We start from the raw sequence: 19,515 nt of genomic DNA, 5'->3' as shown, positions 1-19,515 counted from the left end.
TAAATAATATTAAGTACTAGTTTTTCGAGTAAAACACAATTTTTTTTAAAAAAACTCAACAATTTCATTACGTACAAAATTTATTTGACAATAACTACAATTATCATGATTTATCCTGCGTGCAATAAAATTAAGTAAAATATTATCAGGAATAAAATTGAGATTATAATACAAACAAATTTAATTTACCTTAAACTAATTTTTAAAGAAACAAAAAAAAAATTGTTCACGTTCACGTGAACAATACGAGTGGAATTAATTAACTGTACTAGTTTTTTGAAAAAAAAACTTTGGGCACTGGTTAAAAAAAATAAAATTGTTCACTAAGTGAACAGTGCAGTGAATTAAAATTCACTCGCATTGTTTACTTAGTGAACAGTGCACAGTGGAGCATGGCTCCACTGTTGAGGTTGCTATCTCACCACAAGAAGCAGCAAAATGCTGCTTCTCCGAACCTGTGGCGCAACAGTTAAAATTGATGGGTATCATTAGTGAAAATCATTTTTTTTTCTGTTACCAAACACTAAAATATGTGGTTGCCGCAACAACATTACCAAACATCCACTTAGACTACGGGAGAACTAGACAAAATCACCATGAGCTAACATCTTGTCGGAAGACACGTAGCAATTTCCCATTGACAGGCCACAAACAAATGCCCACCTGTCAGAGATAGAAAGGGGCCTAAAAGTTTTGTAACCTTGCATGAATTCTGTCCTTTATCAACCCCCTGCATTTCCATAATCTAGTTTGAGCCATTTGCCAAAATTAAAGGGTCCATTAAGCTCATCAGGATGATATGCACCAATAGCATAATTCCACAGCATTACTTACTGACCACAAAGAAAGGATCCTATACGTGGCTGACCCACCAGCACCACCCTTTATTCCTCAACCCAGCATAAATCCCCATCACCACCACCTCTAGTACTTACTTCATCCAGAACTTAGTCCAAAATCCAAAATTAGTCCATTTTGCTTCAATTCTTAGTTGCCAACATCTCTAGCTCTCACATTTTTCTTCGCAGGAAAGCCTTGTATTGAACTACAATCATATCAGCCATGCTAGAAGGCAAGGCTATTATTGGTGAGGCCGATATGCTTCAAACAATGCAACAAGATGCACTTGATCTTGCAGCCAAAGCCCTCGACTTCTTTGATGTCACTGACTCCACTGACATAGCTCGTCTTATTAAGAAGGTGAGCTATATATAATATGTATATATGTGGAAAATGAATATATATATATAGACTAAGCAAAGAACTTATTTGGATATAGATATGCATGCAGGGGCCAATAATACCTTAAACGTCCAAGTTCTGATATTAGCTAGGATGTCAAAGTTGAATTCCAGGCATATTGAAATGGTTTTGTACTTGTGTTTAATGCAGGAATTTGATAGGATGTATGGACCAGGGTGGCAATGCATTGTGGGAAGAGATTTTGGCTCATTTGTGACTCACTGCTTTGGATGTTTCATATATTTTCAGATTGGAAGCCTTTCAATTTTGCTCTTCAGGGGCTCTGCTGGTTATCCAGAACAAGAGGAAAACCAGTTTGAAAGCCTTGGAATCCTTAGAGACCTTTGGAAAACAATCTAAGCAACATTCGGTTCACTACTATAGATATCTGGAGAACTTCTCTTCTTTACTAGGATAGCATAAAGACTAAATATTTCATTTCAAGTTCTACTTTTCTTGTAACCTGCCTTCTATGGTATAGAAAATGAAAAAAAAAAAGAGGATCCATTGCTTTTCGGGATTTTGTAAATGTTATTGCAGTTGCTTCGTCTCTTATGTTTGGTTCTACTTAATTTGGTTTGCCTGCACAAGATTTCAGGTTTAAATAGAGAGTTGTAATAGGTGCTAATTATAAAATAAATTTATTTTATAGATATAATCATAATCATAATCACAGTAATCGAATGCAAGCTGAAAGCAGGAAGATTTAAGCATTGAATTGTAACTCAAGTTTGAAGAGGCAATTAATATATTTTGCCATACTCTATCATTTTATGCTACTATTCAACATGAAGAAATACACAGAAAAGTAATGACTCGTGAAGTTGGAGTATCTAATGTTAGAATTATGAGATTATGCCTTGAGTAAGATAGAGTTAAGTGCAGTTATGTTATTTGAATTTTATATTTTGATTCTTCAGGATTTGCAGTAGTAACATTCTGCTGCAATTTGTTATTTTTAATTCCTATAATATTTCAAGTTTGTTGAGAGTTTCAATCCATTTCAAGTTCTATATAAGCCTATACATAAGCATTCAAAATTAATGAAATATATGGATCTTTCTATTCAACTCTCCTATCTTGAATATGTTTCTCCTATACTTAAACTTTAGTTTCCAGAACTAAATATTTCTAACAGTGGTATCAGAGCATATAAATCCTACGGGCTATGAGGCAAGCATTTTCTTTCTTTTAAGTGATAAAAACAGAGAGGGTAAGGCGAGTATTCTGAGTGCTAAACACAGAGAGGGTGAGCATAAATACTAGTGAGTTATTTTCCTTCTGTTTTTATCAATGTCTTCTTCAAGCAATATTGCATATGCAATTCCAATGTTTAGTTATGAACTCTATCATATTTGAGCTGTCAAAATGAGATTTTATCTAAGATCTCAAGGCTTATGGAATGTTGTGGTGACTGATTCTGATCCACCACCATTAATTGCAAATCCTACAATTGCTCAAATGAAAGCACATGAAGAAGAAAAACTCAAGAAGGACAAAGCCATTATCTGCCTACATTCTGGACTTGCAGATCATATTTTCACGAAGATAATGAATCTAGAAACACCAAAACAGGTATGGGATAAGCTCCAAATTGAATTTGAAAGCAGCAAAAGAGTCAAAGCAGTTAAACTTCTTGCATTTAAAAAGGAATTTGAGTTGATGAAGATGAAAGACAATGAATCTGTCAAAGATTACTCTGGCAGATTAATGGATGTTGTAAATCAAATGAGACTTCTTGGAAATACATTTGAAGATCATAAGGTAGTAGAAAAACTTATGATGTCAATCCCACAAAAGTTTGAAGCCAAGATCTCTGCAATATAAGAATCTTGCGATTTGCAATATCTTACAATTGCAAAGTTAATTAGCAAACTTCATGTTCAGGAGCAAAGGGTTCATATGAGAGATGATGAGGCTGTTGAAGGGGCTTTCCAAGCAAACAACAAGGGAAGGAGTGCTGGTAACTTGTCAAGAAACAAACTTGTCAAGTTTTCTAAAAGGAAAACAAGTACACCTTCAAGAAGATAGATTTTCTTACCATGCCCTTATTGCAGAAGAACTAAACATATAGAGAAAGATTGCTGGTTTAAAGGTAAACCTTCTCTCCAGTGTATGTTCTATAATAATCTGGGTCATAGTGAGAAATTTTGCAGAATCAAGAAGAAACAATCACAACAATAAATACAACAACAAGCAAATGTTTTTGAAGAAGGAAAAGATGATGAACAACATTTGTTTATGGCATCACAAGCTAGCAATACTTCTAAACTAAATACATGGCTTATAGACAGTGGCTGCACAAGTCACATGTCTAAGTTTCTGTCAATCTTTTCTTCTATTGACAGATCAGTTCAATCGAAGATCAAGTTGGGAAATGGAGATATTGTGCAAGCTAAGGGAAAAGGCACTGTTGCGGTCAGCACAAATAAAGGTATTAAAACCATCACAAATGTTCTTTACATTCCAGAACTAGATCAAAATCTCCTTAATGTTGCACAGATGCTCAAGAATGGTTATGAAGTCTCTTTTAAAGAGAAATTTTGCTTTATCACTAATACACATAATTCAAAGATAGCAAAAATCAAAATGGATGGTAATAGCTTCTATTTGAAGCTTGATGATATTAAAGGACATGTGTTTAGTGCTAATATTGATGAAAGCATTCTTTGGCATAAAAGATTTGGTCATTACAATCTTAATTCATTAAAGTTGTTGTATGATACTGGAATGGTAGAAAACATGTCTGAAATTCATGTTACTGCTCATACATGTGGAAGCTGTGAATTGGGAAAGCAACACCGACAACCATTTCCCAAAGGTATATCTAAAAGAGCAACTCACAAGCTGGAGTTAGTCCACTTAGACATATATGGACCAATGAGCACAGCCTCCTTAAGCAATAATATGTACTTTATATTATTCATTGATGACTTCAGTAGAATGACTTGGGTTTATTTCCTGAAAACCAAGTCACAAGCACTATTTATGTTTAAAAACTTCAAAAGCATAACTGAAACTCAAAGTGGTCAGAAAATCAAGGTGTTGAGAACTGATAATGAAGGAGAGTATATTTTGAAGGAGTTCAATACATTTTGTTTAGAAGCTGGGATTGTACACCAGCTGACGGTTCCATACTCTCTACAGCAGAATGGAGTTTTTGAAAGGAAGAACAGAACAATGATGGAGATGTCTAGATGTATCTTGTTTGAAAAAAAATTGGTAGGGTTTTTATGGGCTGAAGCAATAAATACTTTAGTAAATTACTTAATAGACTTCCAACTAAGTCTGTTCAAAACAAAACACCATTGGAAGCATGGTCTGGAGTCCGACCTACAGCCAAACATCTAAAAGTTTTTGGATCATTGTGCTATTTTCTTGTACCATCTGCCAAAAGAGGGAAACTGGATGAAAGAGCAACAAAAGGGATTCTTGTGGGATATGCAACATAATCAAAAGGTTACAGAATTTTCAATCTGAATACAGCTAAAATTTAGGTCAGCAGAGATGTGCATTTTGATGAGAATTCTTGCTGGAATTGGGACTTAAAAGGAGTTGATTAGAATATCACAGCTGCACTTGAACCAGCAGCAAGAAGTATTGGTGTTGAAGTTTAACAAGACATTGAAGCAACTTCAGATACAGTAATACTTAAGGTTAGGCCATTGTCTGATGTGTACGAAAGATGTAATCTTGTACATGTTGAGCGTACAAACTACACTGAAGCTGCAGGAGTTCCAGCTTGGATTGAAGCAATGAAATCAGAAATTGATTCCATTGAAAGAAATGGGACTTGGAGATTGACTGAACTTCATAAAGATAAAAAGGAAATTGGATTGAAGTGGGTCTTCAGAACCAAATTCAATCCAGATGGTTCAATCTTCAAACACAAGGCTAGATTGGTTGTTAAAGGCTTTGCTCAAGTTGCTGGAGTGGATTATGGAGATACTTTTGCACCAGTAGCTAGGCATGACACTATAAGACTCCTACTTGCTCTTGCGGGACAAAAATGATGGAGAGTATATCATTTAGATGTTAAGTCTGCTTTTCTAAATGGAATACTTCTTGAAGAAATTTATGTTCAGCAACCAGAAGGCTTTGTAGTTACTGGTAATGAACACAAAGTATACAAGCTACACAAGGTTCTTTATGGCTTGAAGTAAGCACCAAGGGCTTGGTACAACAGAATTGACACTCATTTGATTCAACTGGGATTCAAGAGAAGTGAAAATAAAGCTACTTTGTATCTGAAACAAGATGAAAATGGTCTGTAGCTGGTGATATCACTTTATGTAGACAACAAGCTAGTTACTGGAAGCAATGCAAAGTTTCTAGAAGAGTTCAAAACAGAAATTCAAGATGTTTTTGAAATGTCTAATCTTGGCATTATGAACTACTTTCTTGGAATGAAAATACATCAATGTAGTTCAGGTATTTTTGTTTCACAAAGGAAATATGTTGTTGATATACTCAAGAAGTTCAAACTTGAGTCATGCAAAGAAGTAGCAACTCTTTTGACACAAAATGAGAAGATTTCAAAGAATGATGGCGAGAAACTTGAAGATCCCTATGGATTTAAAAGCTTAGTGGGCAGTTTACTATAGTTGACAACAACTAGACCTGACTTAATATTTCCAGCTGGTTTGCTGTCAAGGTTCATGAGCTCACCTAGTAATATTCACATGGGAATTACTAAAAGGGTGTTGAAGTACATTAGAGGAACAGCTGATCTTGGCATCTGGTACTTGAAGACAGGAGGAGTAAAACTAATTGGTTATACAAATAGTGACTGGGCGGGGAGTGTTGATGATTTGAAAAGCACCTCTGGGTATGTTTTTAACATTGGTTCAGGTGCAATCTGTTGGAATGCAAAGAAGCAAGAGGTGGTGGCACAATCAACTGCAGAAGCAGAGTATATCTCCATGGCAGCTGCTGCAAATCAAACAATTTGGTTGAACAAGTTGCTTGGTGATTTGGATCAAGAACGAAGCTCACCAACTAAGCTTTATTGTGACAACAAATTTACTATTGCTATTACTTTAAATCCAGTTCAACACGGTAGAACCAAGCACATCAATGTGAAATTTCATTCTATAAAAGAAGCTGAGAAAAATCTGCTTATAAAGATACACTATTGTCCAACAAATGTTCAACTTGCTGATATAATAACTAAAGCTCTTCCTAGATCAAGAATGGAATTTTTAAGGATGAAACTTGGTTTGTCCAAGGCAAGTCTCAAGGAGGAGTGTTAGAATTATGAGATTATGCCTTGAGTAAGATAGAGTTAAATGCAGTTATTTTATTTGAATTTTATATTTTGATTCTTCAGGATTTCAGCAGTAACATTCTGCTGTAGTTTGTTATTTTCAATTCCTATAATCTCTCAAGTTTGTTGAGAGTTTCAATCCATTTCAAGCTCTATATAAGCCTATATATAGGCATTTGAAATTAATGAAATATATTGATCTTTCTACTTAACTCTGTTATCTTGAATCTATTTCTCATATACTTAAACTTTAGTTTCCAGAACTAAATATTTCTAACATCTAATACTCGTGCATATCAGACCAAGTTGTTGCTACAAGATATGAATTCTGGAACCACCAATCAATCATGGTCAATACAAATCACTATATGATAATAAATCTTACAAAAGGAAACAAACTGATTTGAAGTGCCAATATTATCACAATCTTGGTCATCATATGGATTGTTATTGGCTTTTGCATCCCAAAATCAAGCCTAAATTTGCAAAGGATTTGAGAAGACAACCTAGACGTGCAAATAATCATAAGTCATGCCTTGCACATAATAATTCCAGTTCCATTGAGATTTTTTTTGCCAACCCGGCAACTTTGATATTTGATTTTGCAAATTATTTTCAAGACAAACAAAGCCAAGAAAAGTCACATGATCAACCAACCATTCAAGACCAGAAGCAATAAGTTGCCCTCCTTAGTCATTTTGCTGATTTTTTTAGCGGAGACAGACCTGAAAAATAGCTAAGGTAAACTGATTGCTTTCATGACTACGTTAGAACTTGTAAATTTGCATGATCTTTGGATAATTAATTATGGTACCACTAATCACATGTCAAATAAAATAAATAAAATTCATGATTTAAGTCATTTGTCTTTCCCACTTTTATATCTGTTGCTAATGGGAAAAATGCTTATGTTAAAAGGAAGGGAAAGATCAACCTACTCTCCAATAAGATGGAGTCAAATGTTTTTTTCTTACCATCTTTTCCTTTTCAATTGCTTTTTATTAGTAAAATTACATCTACTCTAAACTGTGAAGTGATTTTTACCCTCTCAAAGGTTGTGTTTCAAGATCTTGTCACCAAAAAGATGATTGGTGAAGGGATTTTTCTACATGGTTTCTATTATATCTCTCATAAATCTTAAATCTTCAAGGGTTTTCAAACAACAACTAACCCTTCACATGAGAACCTTATTATGGCATCATTGTCTAAAGCACCCTAAAATAAAATTGGTTCAAACACATGAACCTCTAAATTATGATATTTGTCAATTTTTTAAATCTATAAGACTTCCTTTTACTTCTTTGGTGTCGAAAACCACCCATGCCTTTGAACTTGTTCATTTAGATGTATGGGTTCCTTTTTATACTTTCATTGATGGTTTTAAATATTTTGTTACCTTCATCGATGATTTCTTTAAAGTTATTAGGTGTACCTGCTGAAAACTAAACATGATGTATTCAATTGTTTTAAGGATTTTTATTTGTTAATCCTTAATCAATTTTATGCTTATATAAAAATTTTTGAACTGATAATGACACCAAATATATCTCTAAAGAAATGTCAAAATATTTACATTCTAATGAAATTCTGTATCAGACTAGCTATACTGGCACACCTCAATAGAATGGGATATCTGAATGCAAAAATCATGATTTGCTTGAAAAAACTCATGTTATTATGCTTTAAATGAATGTTTCAAAAGATTTTTGGTCATATAGAGTCCTTACGGCTGTTTATCTTGTAAATCACTTACCTAGTCGAGTATTGGAATTTAAATCTCCTCTTGATGTTTTGTAGGATAAAATTCCAGATGCATGTATCTCACATTAAAGTGTTTGGATACATTTATTAGCTACACACTGTGAAAAATTAGATCCTAGAGCAAGCAAATATATTTTTTTAGGCTACTCCACATCCCAAAAAGGATACAAATGCTATGACACGTTGTTGAAAAAGTTATATGTGTCTAGAGATGTTACATTTCTTGAAGACACACCATATTTTCCTATAGGAAAACATGGGGAGTTTTTGTCTGATTTTTTTCCTTTGCCCAGTACTGATTGTATTCTTCTCAATCCAGACTAACAAACTCAGTCCTTCATGGCATCCATTTACAACAATGATGTTCTGCGAAAACATTAACCACAAACTGACCAAAATAATAAAGTTCAGTATGCCTCTAATTCCAGCAATCCTAGACTTGATTGTATTAATGAATCAGAATTGCCTAGTTCTTTTGATGTTCTACCAGCTACTAGAAGAGTTTCTTTTTGAACATGTCAACCGCTATCTCGAATGTAAGATTATCTCACCTACAATGTGAGGTATCCTATTTCTAGATTTATGTATTATCATCGACTGTCTCTAATATATAGTGCATTCCTTAGCTTTATATCAAATGTTCATGAACCGAAGAACTTCAAGAAAGCTCAATCACAGACAGTATGACAGTAGGCTATGAATGAAGAATTAAAGGCTCTTACTAAAACTCACACATGAAGTATAGTATCGCTATTTGCTGGCAAGGAAGTTGTCGGATGTCGTTGGATATTAAAGACAATTTACATTTGATGGGAAAGTTGATCGGCACAAAGCTCATCTAGTTGCACAAAGTTTTACTCAAAAGTTTGGTGTTGATTACAAAGAGACATTTGCTCATGTGGCTAAGATGACTACTATTAGAGTTCTTCTTTCTGTTGCCATCAACCAGGAGTGGTATCTCTACTAAATGGATGTTAGTAATGCATTTTTACATGATGACTTTGAAGAAGAAGTATTCATGAAACTTCCTTTCGGATATCCTCAAAGTGGAAACTCTATGTTGGTTTGCAAGTTTCACAAATCTATCTATGGCCTAGAGCAAAGTTTTCATGCCTGGCATGCTAAATTAAGTATTACTCTTGAAGGTCTCAGTTTTACAAGAAGTATTGCAGACTCTTCTTTGTTCATTCAACTTGGTTCTGCTCATAAACTAGTCGTGCTAATATATGTAGATGATCTCATTATAACAGTGAGTAATGATGATTCCATAACTCAACTTAAAAGATCTCTCCAGCAACAATTTTTTATTAAAGATCTTGGCCTCTTGAAGTATTTCTTAGGCATTGAAATGATAGCCTCCCGTAAAGGATTCTTTCTTAATCAGCGTAAGTACATCATTAATCTATTGTAGGATGTTGATATGTTGTACACTAAGCTTGTTGTGAACCCTTTAGACAACAAATTAATGTTGGACTTTTCTAGTAAACCTCTTGTTTATTACACTTACTATCAGAAGATTGTTGGCAAACTAATTTACTTAACAATCACCCAATCAGATATTACATTTGCTATTAGTCTTGTGAGTGGCTATATGCATGCTACAACAGTTCAACATCTTGGTATGGTTAAATGTATCTTGCGATATATGAAAGGCACCATTGGTCGTTGTATAGCTATGAATTGTAATGGTCATAATCATATCATGTGATACACTGATTTTGACTAGGCAGGAAATTCTCTTGATCGTCGATTTACCACTAGCTAATGTATGTTTATAGGTAGCAATTTGGTGTCTTGAAGAAGCAAGAAACAATTCGTCGTAGCTCGCTCAAGTGCTGAAGCAGAGTATCGTGTTATGGACTCTGCTGCTTGCGAACTGATATGGCTCAAACAACTTCTTGCTAATTTTGGATTTCATGGCGTTACTCTTATGATACTACTTTGTAACAATCAAGCTGCTATGCATATTGTGTTCAATCCGGTATTTCATGAACACATAAAGCACATCAAAGTTGATTGTCATTACATACGTCGGCAAGTTGAAGCCAAACTCATCCAACCTCAGTATATATGTTCTCATGATCAATTAGTTGATGTGCTCACAAAAGCTCTGCCATCTACTCAATTTCACCGGTTGTTGAGCAAGCTTGGATCCACTAATTCACTCGATCTAGCTTGAGGGGGAGTATTGAAGATACTGCAGCTGTTGATGACAAAATAATTCTACAGATGCAGCTATTGATGAATATGATTCTACAGATATTCTAGCATTATATTATTGCCTAATGTAATTTATTCATTACCTAGTTTAGATATGATTATGCTCTCTTATTATTAGTATGTAATCTTAGCGAGATTATTTGGAGAAATTATGTGCAAGAGTCTTTCCTTGCCATATAACAAAAAAACAATATGAATAAAATTCTATTTTTTTGTAAGATTTTTAGTTTTTGCTGTATTAAAGTTCTTCAATTGTGGAGTTGTGATAATGATAGTGATGCACTATTATTGGTGAGAGCATGGCAGCTGAAACTTCAGATTCTTCATCCATGATTTCATGTTACAAAATATTTTGGTTATAATTTGAACCATTACAGATTAGCTTTGGAGTTTGTAAAGATATATTGGCAAGCTATAGATTCAAGTTGCTCACCAATTATTTGATAAAATGCTTGAAAATTATAAACTATTAAAGTTACAGTTTCTTTTTTAGAATTCAAGATTTTTTATTTTCACCATATTCTTGAATTGATGAATGTCCAAAATGTTTTTATAGTCGACGGCTCTTTATAATTACAATGAACATATTTTAATGGTTCTTTCACATCTTTTATTCTTATTTAATAGTATCAACATCAATTATTTTATCTTAGAAAGAAAGTTGATGTAAAAATGTCAATTATTTTTTCTTGTTTTACGAAGATTGATCTTATAGAAATTATGAATCTTATGAGAATTGATTAAAATAAACTAAAATTTTTAAATGAAATTGAGACATTATATAATTCTTAAAGGATAAATTAAAATATATCTATATAGAAGAATTTATTTTAAATGAGGATGGAAGAATTCTTCTTCTTCTTCCTTTTCTTCTTCATGTGATGAGTTGATTATCAAAAACATAGAAGAAAAAAAAGTATATACATCAATTGATGGGACACATATGGTAGTTTTTTTTTTAAAGAATTTTATTTTTTAAAGGTAAAAAACTCTTAGAATGAAAGGGAACATTTATATAAGTTTGTGAAGAATTTATAAAATATTCCAATCAATGAAATGAGAGCGATTATCTTATTAAAAAAGAGATAAATGGAACTTATTCCTATTCATTAAGTATCAAATACCTGTTTATTGAGAAAGCTTTAAAAAGGTTATTTAAGAAAAAAACATATATTTTAATTGAAAAGTACCTTTTAAGTGTATTCCTAGTCTACTTGAATTTGAGTTTTGATTTTATTTTAAGATATTTCTCCTCGATGGATGTTTTTTCGCCACGAATATCCATCTTATGGCGCATCGAAGGTATACTTGGCCTCCGTTTATGAAATGGTAGGTCACATGCTGCTAGGTATTTTCTCATTTTTAAAGTAGCCGGGGCCTTATAGCCACTAAGAAAGTAGCCAAATAATATAATGCAACTGCCTTTCAACAACGAAATGTACCATAATATACAGCACTTGATCATTTTCAAAAGTCAAAATCATCTTGATTCGGCTTCGGTGAAGTTAAGAGAGCAGTATAAAGCCGAAGCCTATCCTCTCCCAAAGAAGAACACCTTGACAAAGGTCTTCTAGGCCTTATAAATGACAATGAGGTAAGCGTTAGCCGATGCTTATACCTTCTCCAAGCCAGCTGAATAGCCACAGCAGCCCAAGTTCTCCATCCAGGTGAATAATACCTTGCGCTTCTCTTAACTCTCTCCTTAACGAATGTGTACCTGAAATGTTGCGTCACGTATTTCACGTCTTCAGCTTCTAGGCCAAAAGCCTCGGTGGTTTCAAGAGTCACCAACGTCGATGAAGACGGTGGCAAGCGTTCGATAAAAGGTCTTCTCAGGCACCATGATAAGAGCTCATCACCACTGAAATTCCCAGGCCCTAGCATGCAGCAACTTTTGACACCGTCTCTGAGAACTTGGCTACTTTGGAGATGTCCCCTCACTACAAATAACATTCTTTGGACGGGGTCTCCCTCCCTTGTAATCTACAAGAAATTCAACTAGTAATTAGGAATGTTGTACTTGTTCAAGAAAATGATTTTATTACTCACGCGTGAGCAACTCTGCCCGGTCTTGTCAACGTTTCCCGTACCATAAATTTCTGCTTTGGATCATAAGAGGAACTTACTGTTTCTCCCTTTGTGAAGATGAGAGACTTCACACGGTCACAAATGTTCTCGAGGACCAAATCATCCATGTGTTGGAACAGTGGTACCTGAAACATATTTTTGAAACAAACCCTCGAAAATTATAATTTGAAAACAGCGAATTTGCAAAGCCCAGATCTGATTGGACTGAAAACGAATGCGGTGGTTGGTCTTGAATCACAGGCCAATAAATGGAAGCTCAGCAGTCTTTTTCTTTTTAAAATGTGCGTGGACTAGAAGCCCATTGTATAATAGGAAGAAGATAAAGTCAATATAATCATAATAATAATAAAAACCACAATTTTGTTTTTCTTAACTGTATCGGACCCCATTAGACCCACAGGGTAAAAAAATAAAGATTAAAAAGAAAATAGCTGGGTACTCTGGCATTTACCTGTCTCACCAAATCCAGGCAAAGATGGTACTTGATGTCCCTCCTAAGGCCCTCAGGGAGGTTCCGGATCATCTCACATTCATCAACACCCCTCATCGCCGCCCACCGTTGCCTCTCGTAGTTGCGCACTCGCTGCCGGAACCCCGTAGGCAAGTGCCTTTTCCTCATCCACCACTCTATATTCCTCATCTTCAACTGCATTGCTTGCTTCTTTGATGTGGTTGCATGCAAGAACACCTTCATGCACAAACAATGGTGTAAACATAATCTTCTTTCTCTCGATGATTAACACAAATGAAAATGAAGTTTTGTAAAGGGAATTAAATTAGAAGAAGAAGACGAAGAATGGGTGCTGGTTTGAAAAACAGGGAACACTTGGTGGGCCCTTTATATCTCTATAATTTTGCCGGATAATGCATGATGCACTGTCCCAATAAAACAACCCGTCCTTCGAAATTTTATCAAGAGGAAGTTAAATGGATTCCTTGCAAGAATTGAACGGTACTGTGAGGGTAAAATGCCCTTCACGAGTGGCCATTATCAAGCACAGTAAACACGGAATCTATTCCATTAATCAAGGGGTAGCACCTGCCACTGTCACCTATCCACGAAGCATTGAGAAATAATAAAATTGAATAAAATGAGATCACCTTGATATTCCCAATCAACATGGTGACCAAGAGCAGCCCACTCGTCAGAACAATGATGTTGAAAACAACCTCTAACCACTCAGTTGTGCTCTCCAGGTTCCCAAACGTGCTGTGATGAAAACACATGGTTGTCAGAAAAATAAGAAGAAGAGTATCTATCGATGATCGATGGTTTAATCTTGAATTTCTTTCTCGTGAGCCTTTCTGTTTAGTGTACGGTGTACCGCCGGACAGAACGTCCAACGTTGAGGACCGTCGGTGAAATTACCTGAGAGTCATCAGGCCCCAGAAGATAGGGAAGAGTATCTTCTCTAATCTGCTGTCATTGGTAACCAGCTGAACGGTCCATTTATATGCACCATAATCATATTTATCAGGGCTGTCTAAGCACATAGATCTTGCTTGCTTGTTATCCGCCCATGCCCATCTCGCCTTCTCCATCACTTTTCTTGTTGTTCCATAGTAAATAGGCTCTTTGCAAGACAACAATCCCAGGCCACAACCCGATGTTTCCATGCACTGTTCTTTCAAGCATTTTGCAGCCCTTTGAATTCCCAGTAAGTACCAACATGCCCCTGCTGCCTGCACACGTTCGTTTGAATATTTTAAGAAGGGAAAATTCAGTCCTCCTAATAAATTAATATGTAAAATCATGCATTGTCTCCTTGATCCAATACTTTATGGTTTACAGTTGGAAAAGAGTAACTTTATGGTTTACAGTTGGGAAAGAGTAAGGATGACGGTGGTTACCGGTGGATTGGGTTTTTATTATATCCAAACCCTAATTATTGGTTTTAAAATATTATTTATTATTTAATATGAAATATGAAATAAAAAATAATATATAATTAAATTATGTTTTTATTAAACGACAATTTATGCTATATGTATTGGTTTAGATTCGAATCAAGAAATTTGAAGTGGGATTTAACTATATTTATACTTTATTTATTAATAATTATATAAAAAAACTCACAAAATAATTTGGATCGATATCTGTCAAAGAGATCAATTATCGTGCTGTTTTACTTTTCATCTTTATATGATTAAAAGGTTCTTCTTTATATAAGAAACTATATTTGTTTATTCAATGAAGAATCTTGCTTCGTGACTAGTTTCACTACTTCCTTGGCACTAGAATCCAGGGCCTAAATAATTAAAAGTTCAAAAGATAACAAATAGAAGCTGATAAATTACTTCTTTTGAGAATCCCTTTTAGGACTTTTTACCGCTCTGAGTATCGCAGTTGATAAAATTGTTTTCACAGTCACTAAAGAAGTTCAAAACGTGAAACATGTTCTGTATTTTTAATGTGTTTTACTTTAAAAAATATATTAAATTGATATATTTTTATAATATTTTTTAATTGTTTGATATACTGATATTAAAAATTAAAAAAATTCTAAAAAAAAAATTAAAAATATTAAGCACATACTTAGATCTTTGTTCCTTTAATTAGGAATTCTCCATTTTACTCTCCTGTTTTTCTAAAAATCCCAATGCTACCATACGTAGTTGTTAAATAACCTTCTGTTCTTAATTTGGTTTTCAAGTTTTCTTAAGTTATTTAAAGTGTTTAATTATGTGAGGTATTATAATCTTTATAAAGATTAATTTGAGAAGAAAAAGAAGAGAAATTAAAATTAAAATTAAAAAAAAAAAACGTACCAAGCTTTTTTTTTATTAGTATTATATTGGGAAAGTACAAAATTAAAAACTATAGAGTTAACATTGAAACATTTTAAGCTACAAGTGGAACATTCATGCATGAATTAATATGGAAAAAATATATTTATTAACTTAAATACACAACTATATATATAACCCATCTTTGTCTTCCTCTTCACATGCATACGATTATCTAAATTTTCAAATGTAAATTTTTTCACCAAAAAAAAATGATTATGTGAATTTCCATTTTGCGTGGCCAAAAGCATGCGAGGGTGATATCTCACTTTAAGGACACAAAACTCAAGAACATACAAAAAGAAAGGCTTACAACAACTACATTTAAAAGATATAGGAGATATATAGATAAAGGAAACTTACATGTGATGCAACAAAGTAAGCAATCATGTTGAGAGCGATTCCCCACCAAACAGTTCCAAATATATAGCCGGAGATACTTTGCATGCGTCGAAGGAGGCAGACGGAATAGTGTATTTTTGGGAGATATTGGAAGAGGAAAATGATCAGAAACACGTTCATCAGTAGCGTTACTGATCCTTTTTGCAACAGAGATGGAATTCCCACCCACAATACAATCTGCAGTGAGGAAAGCAAGCATATATATATCCTCTGTGTGTCAACTTCAACAAATCATGGAAACTTTCATTCTCTGTCACTTTCACTTAGCGTATAAGAGGGCCGTCATCTATAGATACATGCAATGGCATTTCAAGCAATATTTTCTTTTCTTGTATATGTTCAGCACTATTTATTTAATTTATGGGATATTTTTATCAACTTTAACTGATATATATATATCTCTTTCTTACGATCGACAATGACTCTGAACAGTAATTCTGTCAAATTCAATTAATATTCTGCTTAAATATATATGCTGGAGTCAACATCAGTGAAAATATACCATAACCACCGCTAAAGTTAACATAAATGCTACTATATATATATTTGTGAAATGCCAAGATAAAATATATATTTGTAAAAGCAGTTTTTATTTTTTTTGAAAGCACCTCTAGGATCAATTACATTGAGCTAGAAGGGCCTAGAGATAACCTATGTCTTGCAAGAACATCCTACATGTGAGTCATCAAAACTAGCAAGTATAGAATTATTTTGATATGACTTGTAAGCTAATATATAGATATCCTTGCAGCAACTACTGACATATTCAAAAGTAAGCAAATATTCTTGTCCAGATTAAACTTCTTTAGTTTCTTACTGCACAATTAATTGTAAGTAATTTTTCTCTGCTTAGCAGATTTTAGTTGATTAAAAAAAAAAAAAAAAAGAAATCTTCAAATCTCAACCTTTTCTTAAAGTTTTTTTTTCTAAAGTTCCCATTTGAAAGTAACTTTATTTGTACCAACAATTTTCTGTCTACCACTTGCCTTCCAAACAGCTGCGAACCCCTGTCTCCTAGAAACATGTAATTTGATAACGACTGCTTGGACATGAAAAACAACAGCGCTCTCGTTTTTCCTTTTCAGACCTCCTTAATCTCATCTATTTAACTACATATTCCACCTTCACCCGCCATTAGAGTTTTAGCTAAAAGCTAGCTAAGCTATTGAATTAAAATCGAATATTTCTACTGACTGAACTTATGTTCTCATCAGAAATATCATTTGCGGCAAGACATGTGACAGACACGTGTATAGGAAGAAATCAATGGAAACTTGGATGGTGAAAAGCTAACTCGAGACTCAATTTCAGAACCGGATTTATTCAGGCAGCATCTGCACCTACTCCTTACGTCCTATAGGGAATATTTATAGCTGATTGATAATTAATGTGGGGGCCTGGACACCTTTTAGCCTTGAATTTGGGTTATGAAAATATCATCATCTACACTTCCAATCACACAGAGAAGTCGTTTACTTCAGGAATCTAGAAATAGTACTAGATCATGTGTGCACTCATGTAATGCTTCATCATATGCACATAATTTGTAAGAGTTTAGTCCAGATTTTTATTTTTATTTTCTATTTCTTGTATGCTAGTCCAGATTAAGGAATATAGCTGACCTCAACTACTATTGAATGGCAAATAGCATTGAAGACTCCGTTGAAAGTAGCTTACATTTCACATTCTAATGGCAAATCAGAAAGTGTTAATTTCTGTAATCTGTAGTATTGAACTTTAAATTAAGTGATTTATGAAAGTGAAACATTCCATTTATATCAATTCAGCGCATGTTTCAGAAATCTAAAATTAAATTATAGAATCATTATTTATAGTTCGGGTTAATTATATCTATGGGATTTATTGAGTGCTTGAAAATACGGTAATTTGTGTGTTTTGGTATTTTTTTAACAGTATATTTCACTTGATAAAACATTAAATCAATATTTTTTAAGAGTATATTTTCAAACAAAAAAAACTTTTGAAAAGCATTTGCATTACAATAACAAACATTATCTATAAATCATTATATATTATATAGTTAGTGAGGTGTGTAAACATATATAAAAACCTGGAAAAAGTTCTTTTGATTATATTATATAATTTGGCACGAAGTCAACTTCCCAACAAGCCTAATTAAGAAAGTGAAAACCATAGAGCTCCTTCCAAAAACCAAGCATCAAATTGATCAACAGACCGTTGTGTTTGTTTTCCATTACCCATTTTTATCCTTTTTTTTTTCTTCTTTTCTAAATTGAAAAAGCGACATGGCTAGATCACATGGTTACACTACCCTATACAGAGAGAGAGTTAACCTGCATGTCAAAAGAAACCATGGCTAAAAACAACTACTAGCATGGATTTGCATTTGTCACCTTCTCAAACACTAGCATACAAAAAATGTACTTAACAGCTAGTATATAACACTGCTATATACTAGGTGTCATGACATAACAGATTCAATATGCTGGTGATGGTTACTTGAATGGTAATTAATGTTAATTACTGTTGTCATTTGCTGAAAATCTTACCTGGGGTAGAGGCAGAATAACGAAGAGATCAAAGAAAAATCCTTTCTTAGCCTTCAAGTACCTCAGAGCCGAGGAGCAAGGGCCGGCAACTCGGAACCCTCCTCTTTCTCCATCTCCACCATTTTCACCACCACCATGTGGTCTCTTGGCTATTTTCAGCTGCAACCACATGTTCCACAAGTACAGAACATCAGTCATGCACCGGAGAGCTGTGACCGTGATGGCAAACCACCCATCGACGAATAGGCACATGCAGGTGTCGCTTATTGAGAGGACGTAGAAGAAGAGAGGGTCCACAAAAAGTCCTGTGGCACACACGAGGAGAAAAACTCTATTCCATTCCTGAACCCATTTGCCTCTAGGGTCTAACACCTGTCCTAGAGACCACCCTCTTCTTTTAGAACCACCACCACACAGATTCAAGAACATGCCTTTGCAATCTTGTGGACTTTCCTCCTCCACATCTTCTTCTTCTTCTTCATCATCTTCACCTTCATCTTCTTCACTTTTGCTGTCTTCGTCTGTAAAATACTGCAAGTACTGTGCAGCATTTGAGTTTTCTTGGTGCTCACTAGCCATGAAAGGAGGTGAAGAGAGGGAGCTGGAGGAGGTGTTTAGGTTGGTAAGGGGAGAGCAATACACGTATGACTTTCTTTGGGGGCATGGATATGTATAAGAAATAAGGACACAACTGTAGACTATAGAGATAGAACTTGAGAGAAACAAGATCCTTTTATTAAAGTACCAAAATGCCCTTAGAGTGGTGTTCTGCTCCTCCATTATCTGCCTCTAACCCTTCACTTAATCAGATGAGTAATTATTAGTAAATGAGTTAAAACTAAAAAGTCAGCATCAACTCTGGATAATTGATTGCGTTAACAGCAATGGTAATTACCCAACACGTTTTTGGCATGTCTCTTCAATGACGCCATGTGAAATGTCAAAAAGTGTTTCTACCCCTACCTCGTAAACCTTTTCCATATATATATATATATATATATGGAGAACATAAATACAATTTCAGTGCCATAAATAAGATTGTATTAATCAATACTATTTTTTGAGTTTTCATCAAAAAAATCAAATGATATTATTTCCTTATGGGTTTGATGGCTAGTGGATTAATTACTTTCTACATTATTATTTCGAAATTAAATTCAAGATTTCTCAAAAAAAGAAAAACAAAACCCGTAACTCTTTTCTTTTAAGATGAGAATT

At 34.2% G+C, this 19,515-nt stretch overlaps 2 protein-coding genes across 2 annotated transcripts; one reads left to right on the top strand and one right to left on the bottom strand.

The window, feature by feature from the left end:
• Positions 1-939: 939 nt before the first annotated feature.
• Positions 940-1,751, top strand: LOC118058610 (uncharacterized). The gene is made up of 2 exons (XM_035071331.2): positions 940-1,200; positions 1,393-1,751. The coding sequence occupies exons 1-2, from the start codon at positions 1,063-1,065 to the stop codon at positions 1,600-1,602; spliced, it is 348 nt and encodes a 115-aa protein (XP_034927222.1). The 5' UTR covers positions 940-1,062; the 3' UTR covers positions 1,603-1,751.
• A 10,135-nt stretch (positions 1,752-11,886) lies between these two features.
• LOC118058608 (cyclic nucleotide-gated ion channel 4) lies at positions 11,887-19,092 on the bottom strand. The gene is made up of 7 exons (XM_035071330.2): positions 18,298-19,092; positions 15,728-15,943; positions 13,947-14,260; positions 13,679-13,787; positions 13,029-13,265; positions 12,616-12,702; positions 11,887-12,472 (listed from the first exon to the last, which is right to left on the bottom strand). The coding sequence occupies exons 1-7, from the start codon at positions 19,075-19,077 to the stop codon at positions 11,957-11,959; spliced, it is 2,259 nt and encodes a 752-aa protein (XP_034927221.1). The 5' UTR covers positions 19,078-19,092; the 3' UTR covers positions 11,887-11,956.
• Positions 19,093-19,515: the final 423 nt, after the last annotated feature.

Source organism: Populus alba, chromosome 1 (assembly GCF_005239225.2).
Source record: "Populus alba chromosome 1, ASM523922v2, whole genome shotgun sequence".
NCBI lineage: Eukaryota > Viridiplantae > Streptophyta > Magnoliopsida > Malpighiales > Salicaceae > Populus > Populus alba.
The sequence above is the reverse complement of the archived record's forward strand: the minus strand, read 5'-3'. Positions and strand labels throughout refer to the sequence as shown.

Bases quoted from the DNA above. Each gene is read 5' to 3' on its own strand.
- LOC118058610 (XM_035071331.2), top strand. From the start codon at position 1,063: ATGCTAGAAGGCAAGGCTATTATTGGTGAGGCCGATATGCTTCAAACA. The intron at 1,201-1,392 runs GTGAGCTATATA...TGTTTAATGCAG, and splicing joins TAGCTCGTCTTATTAAGAAG to GAATTTGATAGGATGTATGG.
- LOC118058608 (XM_035071330.2), bottom strand. From the start codon at position 19,077: ATGGAGGAGCAGAACACCACTCTAAGGGCATTTTGGTACTTTAATAAA. The intron at 15,944-18,297 runs GTAAGATTTTCA...TCCTCACTGCAG, and splicing joins TTATTCTGCCTCTACCCCAG to ATTGTATTGTGGGTGGGAAT. The intron at 14,261-15,727 runs GTAAGTTTCCTT...GAACGTGTGCAG, and splicing joins CTTACTTTGTTGCATCACAT to GCAGCAGGGGCATGTTGGTA.